General features: G+C 44.6%; 1 protein-coding gene across 1 annotated transcript in view; it reads left to right on the forward strand.

Moving 5' to 3' along the window:
* NAPEPLD (N-acyl phosphatidylethanolamine phospholipase D) overlaps positions 1-20,685 on the forward strand; it is a 55,020-nt gene that overhangs the window by 26,825 nt on the left and 7,510 nt on the right. Inside the window, exons 3-4 of the mRNA XM_015415064.1 lie at positions 15,481-16,127; positions 16,552-16,666. Coding sequence (XP_015270550.1) covers positions 15,481-16,127; positions 16,552-16,666 — 762 coding nt within the window. The remainder of the gene's footprint in view (positions 1-15,480; positions 16,128-16,551; positions 16,667-20,685) is intronic.

Below are 20,685 nucleotides of genomic sequence, written 5' to 3' on the forward strand. Positions count from 1 at the left end.
CAGCTTCCATTACTTTGTTTGTTAACCATGCAGGCTTTTTCCTGTACCTGTTTGTGCCTTTCCTAACCTGTGGTATATATTTTTTCTGATCTTCTAGGATTGTATTTTTAAATACTTTCCAAGCTTCCCAATGGTTTTGACCCTTTCTACTTTTCCTTTCAGTTTCTTTCTCACATGTCCCCTCATATCAGAGAAGTTACCCCTTTTAAAGTTAAAAGTAGTTGTGTCAGTCAACATTATGTTCACTGTTCCCAAGCGGTGCAATCACTTTTACATCTCTCACTAGGTCTTGGGCATTACTTAGGACCAAATCCAGGATCGCCTCTCCCCTGGTAGGTTCCGTGACCATCTGCTCCATAGCACAGTCATTGAGCGTGTCTAGAAACTCAATCTCTTTTTCCCGACTTGAACACATATTGACCCAATCAATGTGTGGGTAGTTAAATCACCTATTATGACACAGTTATTTCATTTAGCCGCTATCTTTAATTCATTCATCATTTTATAATCCTCCTCTGTCTTTTGTTCTGGTAGGCGATAACAAACTCCCAGTGTTAAGCTTCTTTTTGGGCCCACTATTTCAACCCATAGCATTTCCAGAAGCGAATCCAATTCTCTTACCCTCTCAGTCTTACTGGACTGTATACCCTCTCTGACATACAGATCCACCCCACCTCCAACCCTTCCCCCCATCCTTTCGATATAATTTATAACCCGGAATCACCATATCCCACTGATTTTCCTCATCCCACCAAGTTTCTATTCTATTCATATCCATCCATTTCTGAATGACCTTCTGATCAGATCCAGCACCAGAAACAAGGCCCAACTAGACACAAAGTTGACTATACAGTGCCTTCAGGATCATGGATTCATAGTCAACCTACAAAAGAGCTCCCTATCTCCCTTTCAACGACTGGAGCATCTTGGAGTTATCGATACCTCTATCAACCAATTGTTCCTACCTAAAAACAAAGCACAAGATGTTGCTGTTGAGCTACATAATCAAGGCCAGGTCTACGCCCCTCATGACGTTGGCCAGGCTAGTAGGCCTCATATTGTATATAGATGCAATCCAGTGGGCCCGACTGCACACAAGAGCTGCAACAGCTGTTACGACCATATCAACTTCAGATCATGCAGAGAACAAACCTGCCCCTCCAGCCATCAGTCCAGGTGAAGACCAGACTTCTGTGGTGGACCAAACCATCCAACCTGTCACAAGGCAAAACATACTGGAAGTGAGAGGTACTGATGATTTTCACTGACGCCAGCCTGTCAGGTTGGGGAGTGATGTTAGATGACAAGCCAGTCCAAGTAACTTGGTCAAGAGCAGAATCCAAGATGAACATCAGCCTCCTGGAGCTGAGAGCCATGTGGCTAGCATTAGACATTTTCACCAACAAGTCTGACACAGACACATTCTCATAAGAGTGGACCATATTTTGGCAACGACCTACATCAGCAAGCAAGGGCGGTGGTCAGAGTCTTCCAATCTCCAAAAGAAGCCCTGAAAATTCTAAACTGAGCTGAACTTATTGTTAGCTTGTGTTGTTTCCAGGTTTTATTAATATACTAGGGAGCAAGGCCCGTTGCGAAGGGCTATACAACGGCGGCTAGCCCCTCCTCCTCGCGCCCTGCCCCTCTCGGCCGTGACCGAGGTGGCAGCCGGTGTTAGCCTTCGCACGGCGCTGGCCCCCCCCCTGTCCTGACCCAGTTGGCTGCCGGGCTTAGGCTGCCGTCCGTCGTGCCGAGCCACTCGCGGCTCTCCTCCGCTCGGCCGCAGCCCCCTCCCTCTGTGCGCGCCGACCCAGGCGGCTGGCGGCCTTAGCATGCTGCCCGTCGTCCCCAGCCACTCGGACCTGTCAGGTCTCCCCCGGCCGGCTCTCGGCCCCTTCCCCTGTCTGGGCCGACCCTGGTGGCTGCCGGTTGACTCGCGCCTCTCCTCCGGCCAGCTCTCGCCCCCTTCCCCTCTTGGGCCCGACCCAGGCGGCTGTCGATTGACTCGCGCCTCTCCTCCGCCCGGCTCTCGCCCCCTTCCCCTCTCGGGCTGGACCCAGGCGGCCGCGGTTCGACTCGCGCCTCTCCTCTGCTCGGCTCTCGCCCCCTCCCCCTCTCCTCACCGAGCCAGGCGGCTGCGGGTGTCCTCCGAATCCTCCGCAGGCCACGGGAAGCTGCGTGCACGGCGGGACTCAAACGACGTGGCCAATGGGACGTGGCCAAGCTGTTGATGGGCAGGCGAGCCGTCCAAACACTGTAGGGGCGCATTGCGTGCAGTTTGCGTCTTACTGCTTTATAATATAGGGAGGACAAGCTTTGACAAGGATTCGGTCTTCTTTTTAAAAATGCATTGAGTACATATAACGTTGCTTGTCCTAAAATCTTATCTATATTGAATCACTAATTTATTTGAGACAGCATGAGTAGCATAGAACATAAGCATAAGTAGCATAGAACATGAAAACAATACAATAGTGTAGCTAGCAGTATGTATTTCACCAATCTTAACGATAACTTGGTAGAAGAAGGGAAGGTCTCACCTTCACACAGCCTGCTTTGAGGAATACTTGTAAATAAGAAGTGATGGAGAGAGGGTAGGATCTTCTCGACCTGCCTTCCATTGGGTTCTTCCTCCATTTTTAGATTTTCTTTGGCTCATTTGCCCAACTCTCTGATTCAATCAGGTACTTACAACCATCCTTGGCTTCTTACCAATCTGATGACATATTACCTTTGGCAAAAATTATCAGTAAACAAGATTTACGTAAGAAAACCATGTGCATCCTATCTGGATTTCCCCTTGCCAAAACGCATCTCAATACTACTGGGTCAACTTGGCCCATTCTGGGATTCTTCCCTGCCCAGAATATCTTGGGATTTCTCCCTGCCAATGATATCTCAACCATACTGGGTCAAGCTGTCCTGTTTACGGATTCTTCCTAAACTTACTCAACATCGTCTTCTGACAGCATCCCATCCATCTTAGGATCATACCTCTGTAACAATTATTATGACTTGACTCCTAACTTAATCCTAATTACTAACATACTCTGGACTGTGACTAACATACTCTGAGAGCCATGGCTGGCTGGTTGTGGCAGAGTCGACTGAAGCTGAATCCATCGGAGATGGAGGTCCTATACCTGAGTTGTGGGGGATGAGGTGGGGAAATTCGGCTCCCGGCCCTGGACACGGTATTATCGGCCCTGGCACCTAGAGTCCAGAGCCTAGGTGTGACACTGGATGCCCCCTTATCGATGGAGGCCCAGGTCACAGTGGTTGCCAAATCAGCCTTTCTTCACCTTCGGCAGGTTCGGCAACTAGTCTCCTGCCTCTCATCCAGCGACTTAGCTACAGTGATCCATGCAATGGTCACTTCCAGATATTGTAACCAGATGCTTTGTCATCTCCCCTCTGTGCAAAAACCCAACTAAGAGAGGCATTACTTGCAAGGCAATCCAACACCTCATTGACATTCAAGCAGTCAAACCAGTTCCCCCGGAAGAAAAATAGCAGGGAATATACTCTATCTTCACAGTCCCCCAAAAGAACAGGGACTGGAGAGCAATCCTGGACTTAAAATTTCTAAACAAGTTTATCAAGCTCAGACACTTCTGCATGGAAACGCTCAGGTCTATTACAGAGGCAGTACCTGACTTCGATAGACATCACAGAAGTGTACCTGCACATACCAGTCTTACCATTGCATCAAAGGTACCTGAGATTCTGTGTTGAGACTTCAGGGCCCCTTCCCTTTGGGCTTTCTTCTGTGCCCAGGGCTTTCACAAAGGTTCTAATTAACCTGGTAGCCTATTTGAGGGAGAAGAGCATTCACATACATTCTTACCTGGATGATTTGTTGATTCTCATCAGCTCCAAAGAAAAATGTGTTCACGACACGAGGGAGACAATTCAATGCCTACAACGACATGGCTTCCTTGTCAACCTTTCCAAGAGTTCACTGTCTCCATGCCAGAGACTGGAACACCTAGGGATGCAGATAGACACCAGGCACAGTTCCTTATTTCTCATGAAAGAGAAGATATGCAAGACCAAAGAATTAGTTCGATTGGTCGTCCAGAACAACAACTCCTCCCTACTGACACTCACCAAACTTCTGGGACTTTTAATTTCAAGCACAGATACGATACAGTGGAGACACCTAAAGGTGAGGCCTCTCTAATTCCTACTCCGACTGTACCAGATCATGGAAAAACAGGATCTACCCATCCAGGTACCCCAAAATGTCAAGAAGAGCCTGTCGTGGTTGACTAAGGACACCAATCTAAGCAAGAGGAAGAAATACTGGTTTACCACAGAGAAACAGTTATGGGGTGCCATCCTGGAGGGTATTCCAACACAGGGCAAGTGGTCCAAAAAATAGTCTCGCCTCCCAGTCAGTGTACTGGAGCTGAGGGCAATCTACTTGGCTCTGATACACTTCAGTGACTGGGTGAGGGATCAATAGATACTAATTTGCATGGACAATGTCTCGGCCAAAACATATCTAAACAACCGGAGGGATCCATGGTACTACATGGAGAAGCAGTAAGACTGCTATCATGGGCAAAATTGCACCCTGCCTCAATCAGGCTGGAAATTTCAAGGCTACAGCCAACGTACGGACAGATTGGCTTAGCTGGCAAATCATCCAACAGGGACAATGGTCCCTCAAGAAGTCTGCATTCCAACATATTGTGACATATTTTGGCATGTCTCTAGTGGACCTTTTTGCATCTTCCCTCAATTACCAGTTTCTGGGATTTTCCACAAGGTACTACCATTATCTAGTGGATGCAATGGGTACTCTGACCTCGACCTGGCCAAGGGGCCTTCTATACATGTTTCTGCTAATACCAGTCATCCCAAAACTGCTCAGAAAAATCCAGGAACAGAGAACAGAGATCCTGGTGGTGGCAGCATGGTGGCCTCGCTGACTGTGGTTCTCCACCCTACAACAGAATATCCAGATCCAGATCCCTACATCTGCCAGTATCTTCAGAGTTGCTCACTCCAGAACTGCACACAATACTCCAGGTGCAGCCTGACCAATACAGTATACAACGGGACTATCAAATCTTTAGCACTTTAACATCATGTTTGATTTTAATATTGTTTTATATTGTACTATTATTTATGAGAAATTGTATTAATGTAATGAACCATGTTTTATATATTGTGTGAACTTTTACTCTGTTGTAAGCCACCCAGAGCCAGCCAAGCCCGGATGGGTGGGATAAGAATCAATAAAATAAAAATAAATAAATAAATCTTGTGATTTGGATGTTATGCCTCTGTTAATACACCCCAAGATCGCATTAGCCTTTTTTGTTCCCGCATCACACTGGCTACTCATATTTAACTTATGGTCTATCCGTACCCCAAGATCTTGTTCACACACACTGCTACCTAGAAGTATATCCCCCATCCTGTATGCGTGTTATTCATTTTTGTTACCCAGATGTTGAACTCAGCACTTATCCTTGTTAAATTGCATCTTGTTAATACCGCCCACTTTTCCAGTGTGTTCAGACCTCGTTGAATTCTATATCTTCTGATGTGTTTGCTGCTACTCCCAATTTGTTGTCATTTGCAAATTTAATGAGTAGCCCCTCCACACCCTCATCCAGATCATTGATAAAAATATTGAAGATTACTGGGCCCAGAACCGAGCCCTGTGGCACCCCACTGGACACCTCCCTCCATTCAGATGAAATGCCATTGACAACTACTTTTTGAGTGCGGTTCTCCAACCAGTTCCCTATCCATCTAACTATCCTAGAGTCCAGTCCACAGTCCTCTAGTTTACCCATCAGAACATCATGGGGAACTCTGTCAGAAGCTTTACTGAAATCCAGGTAAGCAATATCAACAGTATTCCCTTGATCCAATAAGCTCATCACTCGATCAAAGAAGGGAATGAGGTTGGTCTGGCAGGACCTGTTGGGGACAGATCCATGCTGACTTCCCCAGATCACCAAGTTATCCTTTATATGCTCACAGATTGATCCCTTTAAAATCTGCTCCAAGATCTTCCCTGGGACAAAGGTCAGACTGACTGGCCTGTAGTTTCCTGGGTCATTGCTCCTTCCTTTTTTGAAAATTGGGGTAACATCTGCCCTCCACGAGTCTGTCGCACATTTCCCATCCTCCAAGAGGTTTGAAAGATGATGGACAACGGCTCTGGAAGCTCTCTAGAACTGGGGTGTCAAACTAATTTCTTATGAGGGCTGGATTTGACATAGATTGGCCTTTGTTGGGCCATGTGTGTCATAAAATGTAATGGCAGGTAGCAGAAATATAAACTTTATAAAGGACACAGAAAATCAGAATTAAAGATATTATAGCAGCTATTCCATTGGAACCCCACATTAGGGGCTAATATTTCTCTACAAAACTGAAGTTTCAAGAGTTTGTTGAACTCTATATTTTAACTGTGGTTAGTCCACTTGTTCTGCTATTATTCCATTGGATCACCACAGTGTTAAAACTAATATTTCTCTGCAAAACTGGAGTCCCTTGAGTTTGCAGAACTCTATATTTTAATCCTGACTGGTCCCTAACCTCCCCCCCCCCCGAAATATAAATTACAAATATAAATGGTCTGAGCTTAGGCCCCAGGGGAAGAACATGAAATGGCTGAGCATTGCAAGCTCTCCCCCCCCCCCCCCCCAAGGGGGGGAGGGGCCCTCCCGGGGGTTTTTGTTTTTTTTTACAGAGTGGCTTGAGATAATGATTTTGGGTGTCTTCTTCAGGACTTGTTCTGCTATTATTCCATTGGAGCTCCACATTAGGAGGGTGTGTGTATGTGTGTTAAAACTAGTATTTTTCTGCAGAACTGGAGTCCCTTGAGTTTGCAGAAGTCTATATTTTAACCCTGGCTGGTCCCAATCCCCCCCCCCCAAAAAAAACCATGCCTGCCTAAACTGGAAAGGTAGGGGGATTATGGGATTTTGCAAAGCCAGTTTTAAAATAGAAAAGAAGCACGAGGATCACATCAGAAGGGAACCCCCCCCCCCCGCTCCTACCTGTGATGAGGACTATGGAAGTTTGGAGCAGTGGCTGAGAAGTTTGGCCGCCCCACCCTCCGCTTCCTGCTCTGAGGCAGCCCTGCCCTGAGCTCTCTGCTTAGAGGCAGCCCCACCCTCTGCTTGCTGCTCTTAGAGGCAGCCCCGCCCTCTGCTCTTTATACTCCCATGCCGCTCAAGCTGAAAACAGTGAGGTTGGGCAGGGGAGGGGGAGAGCCCTACTCCTGGGCCGGATTAAAGGCCTGGCCGCAGGTTTAACACCCCTGCTCTAGAAAGTTCTTTGAGTACTCTTGGGTGCATACCATCTGGGCCAGGGGATTTGTACTCCTTCAGTGCAGCCAGGTGCTTCTCAACTACCTGTCTGTCCATATCAACCAGTGGCCTGGACACTGTGCTGTGCCTTGCCTACTACCATCTCTAGATGAGCCTGTTCTCTTCTTCAGGGAAAAAAAGTAGGCAAAATAGGCATTACGCCTTTCTGCTTTCTCTTCTGTGTTCTGTCACAGTTTCTCCATTTTTACCCAACAGTGGGCCCATTGCCTCTTTTATCTTGTGTTCGCTCCTCACATATCTGAAGAAGTTTTTCCTTGCTGTAGCTAGCCTCCCTGGCCAGCTTTAGCTCACTATGAACTTTGACCTCTCTGATGGCTGACCTACAGTGCATAGCAACCCACAGATACTCTTCTGAGTAAAGTCCTTGCTTCCATTTCTTGAACACTTCCTTTTTCTCCATTAGCACATCACACAATTCTTTGTTCATCCACATTGGCTTCTTGGATCCTCGACCATGTTTGTTTCTCGTTGGAAGAGAGACATCTTGCCTCTCCCTGATCACATCGCCAGATTGCTGCTATGCTTCTGCCTTACTGACTTACTTACCTTCTTCTCCCTTGTCCTGTTTTTTGAGACGTGTCTTCTGTTTGTCATGTTCATATTGCTCTAGTTCGTTTCTATGCAAGTGTTAATCAGTTACATTGAGGGTAGATCAGAGATTTTTTTCTCGTTGGCATTGCTTCTCAGAGGTACCCGAACTGAGGGAAGGGTGGTCCCACGCCACAGAGGAAGAGGAAGACATTAACTTCTTGCCTCCCTGAATGGACGGTGGGAACCACTGACAAATGTCTTCCTTTCCTCAGAGGAGAAGGACTCTTCATGGTAAGTAGCCAAAGGTCTGTTCTTCACTCTGTGTAGCATATGTTGTAAATTCCTACTTGTATTGGCAACATCAGACAGTTTTTTGCTGGCCCCAGGGCATTTTTATGTAGCCTGTGTTCACAGCGTGAATAACAAGAACCCTGGCTTTTAGAATTCCTTGTTTTCGTGATTGCAGAGAAAAGATTGAAAGTATGAAGTCTCTGATTTTGAATTTGTTGACAAGATTAGTAATTCACAGTGAACTAGAACAATCTAACTGCTACTAGGAATAATGATGCTGTTGTTGACTAGCTGTGTGCAGCTCAAGGGTTTTGTGTGAGCTATTGTCTGAATACTGTGCTTTTTGCTTAAACCTTCTGACTATCTTGCTAGAACATTTCAATGGGCACTCTGCCCCAGTGCTCTGTTATGTAGGCCACAGTGCTCTTCAAAGATGGCAAAGACCTGATTCTGCTATTGATCATACCAATGGAGAAGTAGATAGAACATCTGACTCTTGGTGCTAATCATTGTATGATCTTAGAGTCCTCTGTCATCTGCATTACAAATAGTGAATCCGACAATGTTTTAGAAGCTGGATATGCCTACCTGTAGAATGCATTTTAGTTGTTATGTAGACCTTTGTGAATGCATTTATTTATTATTTATTATTCACACTTCTATCCCACCCTCCCCGAAGGCTCAGGGCGGCTAACAGGCATATTGCTAAATAAAACAATAAAAACAGTACAAAATATTAAAAGTACATCACAATTGAAAAATAGTTTTGGTGCTCCTCTGAACCACATAAAGTTACACTTTCTAAAAACAAGATGGCCGTCCCCTAAACGTCCCATTCTCGCCCATGATGGAAAAATTATGGGGCGTTGGTGGTACATGCCCATGTCCTGATGTCCGTATACAAAATTTCCAGGGCGTTGGTGGTACACCAGTGCGTTGGTGGTACACTGGTGGTGGTGGCGGCGGTGGCTCCTGTTCGAAAGCCTGGTGGAAGAGCTCCGTCTTGCAGGCTCTGCGGAACTGTGCTAGGTCCTGCAGAGAATGCATGTGCCAATGTTTGTACATTTGTACTTTTAACTTTAAAAGGGATAACTTCTCTGATATGAGGGGACATGTGAGGAAGAAACTGAAAGGAAAAGTAGAAAGGGTCAAATCCATTAGGGAAGCTTGGAGACTATTTAAAACTACAATACTAGAAGTTCCGAAAAAATATATACCGCAGGTTAGGAAAGGCACAAATAGGTATAGAAAAAAGCCTGCATGGTTAACAAACAAAGTAATGGAAGCTGTAAAAGGTAAAAAGGATTCCTTTAAGCAGTGGAAAGCTAGTCTCAGTGAGGCTGATAAAAGAGAACACAGGCTATGGCAAATAAAATGCAAGTCTGTGGTCAGGCAGGCAAAAAGGGAATATGAGGAGCATATAGCAAAAAACGTAAAAACCAACAATAAAACTTTCTTCAAATACATTAGAAACAGGAAACCAGCCAGGGAGGCAGTGGGGCCCTTGGACGACCAAGGGGTAAAAGGAGTATTGAAGGATGATAGGGAAATGGCTGAGAAGCTAAACGCATTTTTTGCCTCCGTCTTCACTGTGGAAGATGAGAAGTGCTTGCCCACTCCAGAACCACTGATTTCAGGAGGGGTGTTGAAAGACCTGAGTCAGATTGAGGTGACGAGAGAGGAGGTCCTAAAACTGATAGACAACTTAAAAACTGAAAAATCACCAGGCCCAGATGGCATACATCCGAGAGTTCTGAAAGAACTCAAATGTGAACTTGTAGATCTCCTGACAAAGATATGTAATCTTTCCTTAAAATCTGCCTCCATTCCTGAGGATTGGAAGGTAGCAAATGTCACTCCCATCTTTAAAAAGGGTTCCAGAGGAGATCCGGGAAATTACAGGCCAGTCAGTCTGACGTCGATACCGGGTAAATTGGTGGAAACCATTATTAAGGAAAGAATTAGTAGGCACATAGATGAACAAAACCTATTGAGGCAGACTCAGCACGGTTTCTGTAAGGGAAGATCTTGTCTCACTAACCTGTTAGTGTTCTTTGAGGGGGTGAACAAACATGTGGACAAGGGGGATCCAATAGATATTATTTACCTTGACTTCCAGAAAGCTTTTGATAAAGTTCCTCATCAAAGGCTCCTAAGTAAGCTCAAAAATCATGGGATAGAAGGACAAGTCCTTTTATGGATCAAAAACTGGCTAGTTCATAGAAAACAGAGAGTGAGTGTAGGTGGGCAATTTTCTCAGTGGAGGGTGGTAAGCAGTGGGGTACCGCACAGTACTCAATCCGATGCTTTTTAATTTATTCATTAATGATTCAGCGTTGGGAGTAAGCAGTGAAGTGGCTAAATTTGCGGATGATACAAAGTTGTTCAGGGTGGTGAAAACCAGTGAGGATTGTGAGGCACTCCAAGGGGATCTGTCAAGGATGGGCGAGTGGGCGTCAACATGGCAAATGGGGTTCAATGTGGCCAAGTGCAAGGTGATGCACATTGGAGCCAAAAATCCTAAATATAAATACACATTGATGGGGTCTGAACTGGCAGAGACTGAGCAAGAGAGAGATCTTGGAGTTGTAGTGGATAACTCACTGAAAATGTCGAGACAGTGTGTGACTGCAATAAAGAAGGCCAATGCTATGCTGGGGATTATTAGGAAGGGTATTGAAAACAGATCAGCCAATATAATAATGCCCCTATATAAATCAATGGTGAGACCTCATTTGGAATACTGTGTGCAGTTCTGGGCACCACACCTTCACAATACAAGAACCTGTGGGCACTCAATGAAATTGCTGAGCGTTCAGGTTAGAACAGATAAAAGGAAGTACTTCTTCACCCAAAGAGTGATTAACATATGGAATTCACTGCCACAGGAGGTGGCGGCAGCTACAAGCATGGACGGCTTCAAGAGAGAATTAGATAAGCATATGGAGCAGAGGTCCATCGGTGGCTATTAGCCACAAGGTATAGATAGGAACTCTCAGCCTGGGGCAAGTGATGCTCTGTATTCTTGGTGCTTAGGGGGGGAACAGTGGGAGGGCTACTAGTGTCCCGGCCCCACTGGTGGACCTCCTGATGGCACCTGGTATTTTTGGCCACTGTGTGACAGATCGTTGGACTGGATGGGCTATTGGCCTGATCCAACAGAGCCAGTTTGGTGTAGTTGTTAAGTGCTCGGACTCTAATCTGGGAGAGCCGGGTTTGATTCCCCACTCCTCCACTTGCACCTGGCTGGATGGCCTTGGGCAAGCTGTAGCTCTGATAAGAGCTGTTCTTGAAAAAGAGCAGTTTCTGTCAAGAGCTCTCTGAGCCCCGCCTACCTCACAGGGTGTCTGTTGTGGGGAGGGGAAGAGAAAGGAGTTTGTAAGCCGCTCTGAGACACCTTTGGGTAGTGAAGGGCGGGGTATAAATCCAATCTCTTCTTCTTCTTCTCTTCTTATGTTCTTAATGTGTTGATTTGCTAAAAACAATGTTTGGCATAAGATAGGAACTATTTGGCCTCGGGGTATAGTATTTAATGTCGCTTTCCCAGCTATTTTGAAGGACTTGACACCGATGAATAAAACTGTCTATTAAATTATATGGGCACCACAATTAGCACCTTATGGAAATATCAGTCTGCATGGTAACTTATTTTACTATTTGTGCAGTAGAGAGATACCCTCTGTGATGACCATTAATTACTGTTCCTCGTAAAAGTGAATGCCCTCCACTGGCGGCTGTTCTACAAAATAAGAGGGCTGCAGTTAGGGACACCGCTGAGGTGGTGAAACAACCTTTACACAAGTGACTCAGAGGGCATGACTTTTCTTACTTCAAAAGATTTCTGATTGCGATTGCTGCCTTTGAATTTCTCCCACAGAGGTTGACAGGAGCTACATGTTGCTCTATGTGCATGAGGATGGATGTGAACTGGGAAATGTCTGGGAGTCAACAGACACTCCATGGCATCTTCCTCAGGGTCCTTCTCATATTGGACTTAAAGTATGGGTATGCCTTCAACAGAAGGAACACTTACTGTGCTCCGAGCCAAGTGTGACCAAAATTCAAAATGTATGTAAATGGTTTGGTCAGTGAAAGGATACCTTCTGCTGGTATAAATGATGCTGGGCTACACTGCTTAGTGAAATCGAACATTATGTAGTAAGCATGGAATTCTTAAACTAATTAGCTAATCTTGCTAAAGCCGGTCATGTCTTTCTTCTTACAATCTGGCTTTCCTCTCTATCAAATTAAAACTGATTCTTTTCTACATTGGAGTTTATTAACTTAGATAAATGAATAATGGACATGTTTTCTGTACAGAGCTGTTTCTGTGGCCAATTTGCTATTGAGGCCTTTTTTTCAATTAAGGACAAATATGGAAACTTTGTTGAAGTTCTTGCAGTACGCTTTTTTGAGCTCTATTTACACATCCATATTTCTGACGGCATAGTAATACCAATGCAGAATAAGGCTATTGTAAGATTAGCTCCCTTGTTTACTTCTGGATTTCTGGTGAAGGATTTGTGGTGGAATGTACTGTAATGTGGATTTTTATGCTGCTTTCAACATCTTGTGATTTAATTAATGCTGCCCCTGTACTTGGGGGAAGATCATATTTCTTGGATTTTTAGCATCGCATCAGAGAATTTTTTAGAATATTTTACAGAAGAAAGTAATGGAGAAAAGTTCTTATAATGAGTGTGCATGTTTTTAAGAGTTTCAGTATACTGCTTGTAAATTCCCAAGGCTTAGGTTTGATATGCTTGTAATATAATTAATTTTTTACTCCCCAGGAAAGGAAACCATTGGCATGCCTCCATGAATTATTAAATCTGTTCAGCATTTTAACAAAGTGAAGACAGTTTAGGGATTGATCCATATTAAACATTATCTGCAGTCTGGCCTTGGCAAATGCATGAGGTTCATACTTGTTTCATTATTCATATTTCACAGTTTAACTTCCATTCTGTTCTGAGATTTTGATCTGGAATTGGAAGATGGTCACACGAATCTGCTGCAGGGGCCAGCTCTGTGTGATACGGCAGGCTGAATTTAAAAGGATAACAAATGTAACCTTTCAGAGATTTCTGTTGAAATAAGTCGATGCCCAAATCATTCTTATATTTTATTTTGCATCTGAGATTTTGCTTACTTTCCGCAGGTGTGCTTTTAAAGCACTGAGGTGGAATTTATTTTTGTGGGAATGAAGCAATATCATTCTTTATGTTGTGGGGGCTGGATTGGAATGTTAGGAAGCTGGCAATGAGAAAAGAGAGAGTATGCATGAGGCTGGATGGTGAAATTTCCAGCAGTTTTGATACGTCTCTGGGTGACGAAATAGCTAACATCTCTTTTCTATTATCTACCAAATTTTGCAAGCCAATAGAATAAAGTTTAAAGTCTTAAACATCCATTTCTATTAAAAGTACACATGTAGAGGCAAGAAAATTAAGTCCAACAGATTTTTTTCAGTCACACCGGAAATGGTAGGGACATACTTTTTTTCAAATGTCCTAATGCTGGCATATTCCTTTAATTGTGTAGGAGTGCCAAATTTCCATAGTTACAAGATCCAAGTTGATTGATTCATTTCTGTCCATTATAATCCATCTTTTCTTGCTTTCTGCATAAGAGAAAAACACTAACTAGAGCAGAAAAACAAACCGGGATCACAGCGTAAAAACTTAATAACAAGCGATCACTGTTATTTATAGCTACTGTATTTTATAATTATAATCCAGAGAGTAATAGAGCAGAAGGCTTTGTACCTTAAGGGAACGTTAATGGACTGGCTTGCTTCTTGTGTAAAACTTGAGTTGTAAATAAGAGGGAGATAATTTCTGAGGAAGATCTACCATGAATAACTTCTGATGAAGATCAGCTACGAAATGGGCTTACATTGAGATCCTGGTTAGCTTACTACAACCCATTACAGAAACTGTTCTACAATGTCACAAGGATGGAAATTTTCTAAATTTTGTGGTACAGGATCACATTATTAGTTGTGATCTTTTTATGATATCTATGTAATATGGAAGAAGAACCATTTGTATTTTAAAATACAGTAGCCATAAATCACAGTGATTGCTTGTTATTAAGAGAGGAACACCTACATGCTGGTGCTCTTGAACTTCAGTTTACACAGACTTCAGCTTCCAGGAGGCCACAGGCACATGTTAACTTTTGTAGAAATCTTTTAATTAAACTGGTCCATGTTTTGTTTAACCGGTCAGCCTACTGAGCTCTTAAACACTCTTCAGCAAGTTGTTTTAATAACTGCATTGCAGTATGTCCCCTGTGTTTTCCCACTCCCTAGAAACAGCTGTATGGTACTGGTAGTGTTGAGCTACTGACTCCTTTTAGTATCTTTTTTCTTTATCTAGCAGAAGGGAAGTAGGACCTTGTCTACCCATGCTACAGAATGAGGTAGGAATCATAGAACAGAATCATAGGAATGTGGTGATAAAGTGACAGTGCCACTTCAAACTGCAGGTAGGAGGTAGCATACAAATAAATAAATCCTACTGAACACACAAATCAGAACATTGGTCCATCAAGGTCAGTATTGTCTACTCAGACTGGCAGTGGCTCTCCAAGGTCTCAGGCAGAGGTCTTGCACATCACCTGCTGCCAGATCTTTTCTATGGAGATGCCAAGGAATGAACCTGGGACCTTCTGCATGCAAAGCAGATGCTCTACCACTGAACCACAGCCCCTCCCCCCTGCTGACGCTCGCATCCATTACTGTATCCCACAGGGAGTAAAGATGTCAAAAGTGCCATTGAAGAAATGTGTTCATTCAGATCAGTGCTTTTCGGAAAGCCCGTTCCATAGAGGAGGAGCCATGAGGGAGCAGATCCGGGCTCTGGTTGATGTTGGGTAAGCTACCCTACATAGTGATGGGGTAGCCAGCAGATGACTGCCTGAAGACCATAGTCGGCCCGTAGGGACATATGGAACGAGACAGTCCTTCAATTCAATCCTCCTGTGTGGACAAGACGATTTAAAGTGTGAATAAGTGCTGTACCACAATGATAGTGCAATATTTGTATGGTACAAACTGAAGTGTTGGGGAGTCAAATCTGAAGCAGCTTTCACTGTTCAAAATTAAACTGGTATAGGGATGGGAACATGACAACATATTCTGATTTATTTTAGCTTTTAGGAGGAAGCAGCACTGATTACCCTGTCTCAAGACTTTAAATCCCCATTATAATTGTGGCCCTAATATTTACCTTTACCAGCTTGTAAGCAGAACATGCTTTCTGAGTTTCTCCATATTATTTTCTTTTATTAGGAACTTGACAGAGAACTTCCATTAGTGCAGCCATACTTTATCCAAAATCCAGAGTTAGCTGGAAAGACTGGATCCGGTATGCGAGTCACATGGCTAGGACATGCCTCATTAATGGTGGAAATGGATGAACTTACATTTCTGACTGACCCTGTCTTCAGCCTTCGGGTTTCTCCAGTCCAGTGGATGGGTCCTAAGCGTTTCCGAGGACCTCCGTGCACAGTAGATCAGCTCCCCAAGATAGATGCAGTGGTGATCAGCCACAACCATTATGACCATTTGGACTACAACACTGTGTTGAATTTAAATGCTCGTTTTGGAAGTGACCTGAGATGGTTTGTGCCCTTGGGTCTCTTAGACTGGATGCAGAAATGTGGCTGTGAGAACGTCATTGAACTGGACTGGTGGGGAGAAAACTGTGTTCCTGGTCATGATGCAGTCACATTTGTTTTTACTCCTTCCCAACACTGGTCCAAGAGGACTGCCACTGATGACAACAAAGTTCTCTGGGGAAGCTGGTCTGTCTTGGGACCTTGGAATAGGTTTTTCTTTGCAGGAGACACTGGCTATTGTGTTGCATTTGAAGAGATAGGGAAAAGATTTGGACCTTTTGATCTTGCTGCTATTCCCATTGGAGCATATGAGCCAAGGTACGTAAACTGAAAGCATGAAGCATTTAACCCAACCTATCAAATGACCATTGTTTTTACTTAGCATCAGGACTGTACAGGTCACAGGAACAGGTAATGGACCTTAACAATAGGACTCACAGTTTGAGGACAGATATTGGATGTCTCTTGATGGAGAGGTAGGAAGGGACTGTTAATTGGCGGCAGAAGTTAAAGTGGTCTAAGAGATGTTTTGGAAAATATACGGGTGAATTTTGAGGAGGGGTAAATGGGGTACAAGATGGCTTGGGGGAGAAGCGAACAAAGGGGGTGATAAATGAATAGTAAAAGTACATTAAGAGACGAGAGGCAATAAGTGAAAATGAGTTTTATGATGCATTGTAATCAAGAATCTGTCTCATCTGTGTAATGGACAAGGAAAAATGCTTTCTCTCTGCTTTGGTAGGTGGTTTATGAAATACCAGCATGTGGACCCTGAAGAAGCTGTACGGATTCATATAGATGTTCAGGCAAAGAAGTCTGTTGGAATTCACTGGGGGACGTTTGCTTTAGCCAATGAGGTAGGTATGAACTAATCATTAGTGGCAACTGTAGGGTTTCTGTTCATAGTCTAGAACAATGTTTTACAGATTTCTGAAAAGTGAAGTACGGATGGTTCCTAAACAAAAATGGGAAGCACATTTCTCTAGAATCCACATACACTTACTTTTAGTATGTGTGAATCAATTACCCACCCTAGAGAGGCCCCAGCTCCCTGTGTCTAATTACGAGTAATTGATGAGCGAGTTTCCTGATTGGGAGAGCAGAGGTGCAGTGGACAGCCATTTTTCCAGGACAAGTCATTCTGCTGCATCTCTACATCCACAGGGCTATGATGTGGCAGAACTAGCTGCCCCTGTAGTGGGGGCTGACTGAAAGGAAGCAGGCCAGAACAATGCATTATGCAGAGATGCAGTGCACAGCCCTCCAAGTAGATACGTAATTTGGCCTCAAATTTGTTTTTTTAATGTTTTAATATGCAATTATTCTGGTTTTTTGTTTATGTGTTTTAATTGTCTGTAAACCACAATGAGTGTTTCTTTGGAGAGAGTGGGCCATTAATTAGTATTTACAAAACTGATGCCCTTGCTTGGATAGCTCAAGCTAGCCTGATCTCATCATATCTCAGAAGCTGAACAGGCTTGTCCTTGGCTAGTATTTGGATGGGAGATCACCAACAAAGCCCAGGGTCATGACGCAGAGGCAGGCAGTGGCAAACCACCCCTGTACATCCTTTGCCTTGAAAACCCTTATGGGATTTTCAAGGCAAATTTTTTTGACATCCAAAAAATAAATAATGTTCCGCTTTCTGCTCTCACAAAGATCCTGAGACGGCTAACAATTTAAAACATACATGATAAAGTCACATTTTAAAACCATTCAAACCAACCCCCTAAAATCAACTTCATTACAACAAACTAAAAACAGAGTTAAAATACGTTCAGAGACATCAAAACGGCAATTAAAGACATGGGTCAGGAAGGAGGGATAACTGACGAAATGCCAAATGAAACAAAAAAGGCTTCAGAAGATGGCAATAGAAGAGGACAGACAAAGTGTTCCAGGGCTTTGGTGCCTCTCCCAGGTTTGCTACCTGCCTGACCTCAAAAGGCAGGAGCCTCTGAAGCAAGGCCTCCAAAGGAGACCATAGTGGTTGGGTGGGTTAATGAGGGATTTGGGAGTCCTTCAGGTATGTTGGTCTCAAACCATATAGGGCCAGAGATGTCAAACATATGCCCCGGGGCTGGAACTGGCCCATATTGGTCTGCTATTCAGCCAAAGAGCAAGGAAGAGGAGGGAGGAGGGTGGTGGTGGCAGAAGCAGTGAAAAAACCTGCATCAGGTTGGCTGACTGGAGGGTCCTCCTTTCCTCTCTTTCTCAGTTGGGCCAAGCTGTGCATGTGTGGCCACCACCCCCTCCTGTCAGAGGTGGGGGTCACTGCCTCCCCATCAGCGTGCATGCATGCTGGGCCTCCCCCTTCATTTCAGCAACAGAGAAACCGCCTCCTTCACTGCTGTTGCCACCACCTTCTTTTTCTCCTCTGCCCACCTTTCTCTCTTTTTCCACCATGATGCTGGAGAACCAGCACTTTGGGAGGAGGGAAGGAAGGAAGAAAGTCATTATGTGTGAATGTAGTGGTGGAGAGCTGCTGATGGAAATGGTCATTAGGGGAAGTAGAATGAGAATGCCAGAGTGTATCTGGGGGGAGGAGTATAAGGGACTAGAAGGAGGGGCATGGAAGGGAGAGGTTGAAGTGCATGCAATGGGGTGTGTGGTGAGAACTGCACTTGGAAAGGTATGAGAGGGGAGGAAAAATACAGCTGTTGGGGTGAGGGAAGGTGATAAGTTTGTGGGGGGGTGGCATGCAAGAGCAGGGTGTAGTTGGAGGCTAAGATAAAACAGGAGTCTTGAGCAGTGTTCCCTCTAAGCTGCGTTAGTGTGAGCTAGCTCACAGTTTTTCAGCTTCCGGCTCACACATTTTTGTCTTAGCTCAGGAAGGATGACTCCAGAGCAAACTAATTTATGCAGTAGCCAAATTGCTCGCTCACAACTTTAATACCAGTAGCTCACAAAGCAGAATTTTTGCTCACAAGACTCTACGGCTTCGAGGGAACATTGGTCTTGAGCCATCTTAAAGACAATGAGATTTTGTTCCATCTTTATTTTCTAGGCATCTGTACCTTGCTTTTCTGCCCAAATGGGGACCCAGAGCAATTTACAAGTTTCGTTGTCCCCATCAGAGTTCCCCCTAAGCTGCACTAGAGGGACGCTGATGAACAAAGTTTTAGCTGCCGGCTCAGGAATTTTAAGCTTCTGATCACACTAAGGCATTTTCCCCTCCATTGGAAACAATGGAGGATGGGGGCACCTCCTTCTGGGGCCCATAGAATTGGACACCCTGGTCCAATTTTTTTGAAACTTGGGGTGTTTTTTTGTGTGCAAATTTGGTGCCTCCACCTGAAAAAACAGCCCCTCCAGAGCCCCAGATACCCATGGATCGATTCTCTATTATAGCCTATGGGCCCATTGACTATAATGGTCCCCATAGGCTATAATGAACCCCATAGGCTATAATTGCATACCCATTATGCTTTTCAGTATGATTTGTAAGATGCCTTGAGTCATCGTAAAAGTGGGATATAAATATTTGAATAAATAAGTAGTTTGGACAGGTTGATAACACTTAAGCAACTTCCTGTTTGTTAGCTTGCGCAGGGTTCTGATAGTGATTGTTCCACCTCTGTAATTTGTCATATTTCACACACACACACACACACACACACACACACACACACACACACACACAAAAGTAGAATACAAGAGTCTCTCTACCCACACCCCCCCCCCCCCAAAGAGCTGGTATGTTTTCTAAGGCTCAGCGCAGGGTGACTTCTGAGGCCAGGTCTACCAATATAGTGGACTGGGGCAGGGAGACCTGTTCTCCGGAGGCCAGGTCTACCAGTATAGTTGAAAAGGGTGGGTAGACCTGTTCTCTGGATGCCTGGTCTACTCCCATACAGAGAACATTTTCTGTAATGAAATTTGACTTTATTCTGTTTTCTCTAATAATGTTTAAATTATTCTTAAAATATAGTTTAAAAGAATTCATTCTGAGATTTTTACAAGGTTATGGGTAAAAGGTAAATATTAATTTATGCAATAGTCAAATGTAGACTTGCTCACAACTTTCTTGCTTTTTTCACTTATGACGTAGAAATTTTGCTCATAACACTGTGGAGCTTAGAGGGAACATTGCTCCCCATCTATGTTTTTGTTCTCACAATAACTGTGCAGTACAGGGCCGGCTCCAGGGTTTTTTGTACTCTAGGCAAGGCCACCTTCTGGCGCCCCCCCTCCCCTGCGCCCACCAATCACAGGGTTGCCAACCTCCAGGTGACCATGTGCCAGTCACTTTCTCGCTCTCTCAGCCCCATCCACCTTGCAGGGCTGTTGTGAGGATAAAACTGAGGAGAGGAAAACGGTATCCTAAACTGCTTTGGAGAGAGCAGTGAGGTACAAACACATAAACAGAGAAAGCCAACCCTCTTCTCGCTGAAGACGCACCACCACCAAAAGCAAGCAAGGTTGCCAACAGTCATTCTGCTAGGGATCCAGTGGGTCCACGGCAGGCAGAAATACACCTAGTGAAGAGGCTCTAATTCCTGGGGAAACAGCAGCATTCTTGCTTCACCTGGGAAGAAAAAGGGAAGGGTAGGAGCAGCCAACCCCACTTTTGATAGCATGCCAGATTGTAATCTCAATTTGGGAAAAATCCCTCACAATTTGACATAGCCCCCTGAGCACATTTTCTGGCCTGGCTCCAAAAGACCCTGGGCTGGAAGGGGCACGTGATCTCAGTAAGCTCAGGATGGTGCCAGGTGTGCGTAAAAAATAAATGGGGAGGGGGGTTGCAAGGCCAGGACCCTCCTAGAAGGGAGATGTGGGAGAGCCAGAGCCATTCCGGCTGTTTTCGGTCGAGGGACATCTAGGGAGCTGTGCTGAAGTGCTTCTGAGCATGATGGGGACAGGAGTCCCCCGC

Source organism: Gekko japonicus, unplaced genomic scaffold (genome assembly GCF_001447785.1).
Source record: "Gekko japonicus isolate JY-2015 unplaced genomic scaffold, Gekko_japonicus_V1.1 scaffold5, whole genome shotgun sequence".
NCBI lineage: Eukaryota > Metazoa > Chordata > Lepidosauria > Squamata > Gekkonidae > Gekko > Gekko japonicus.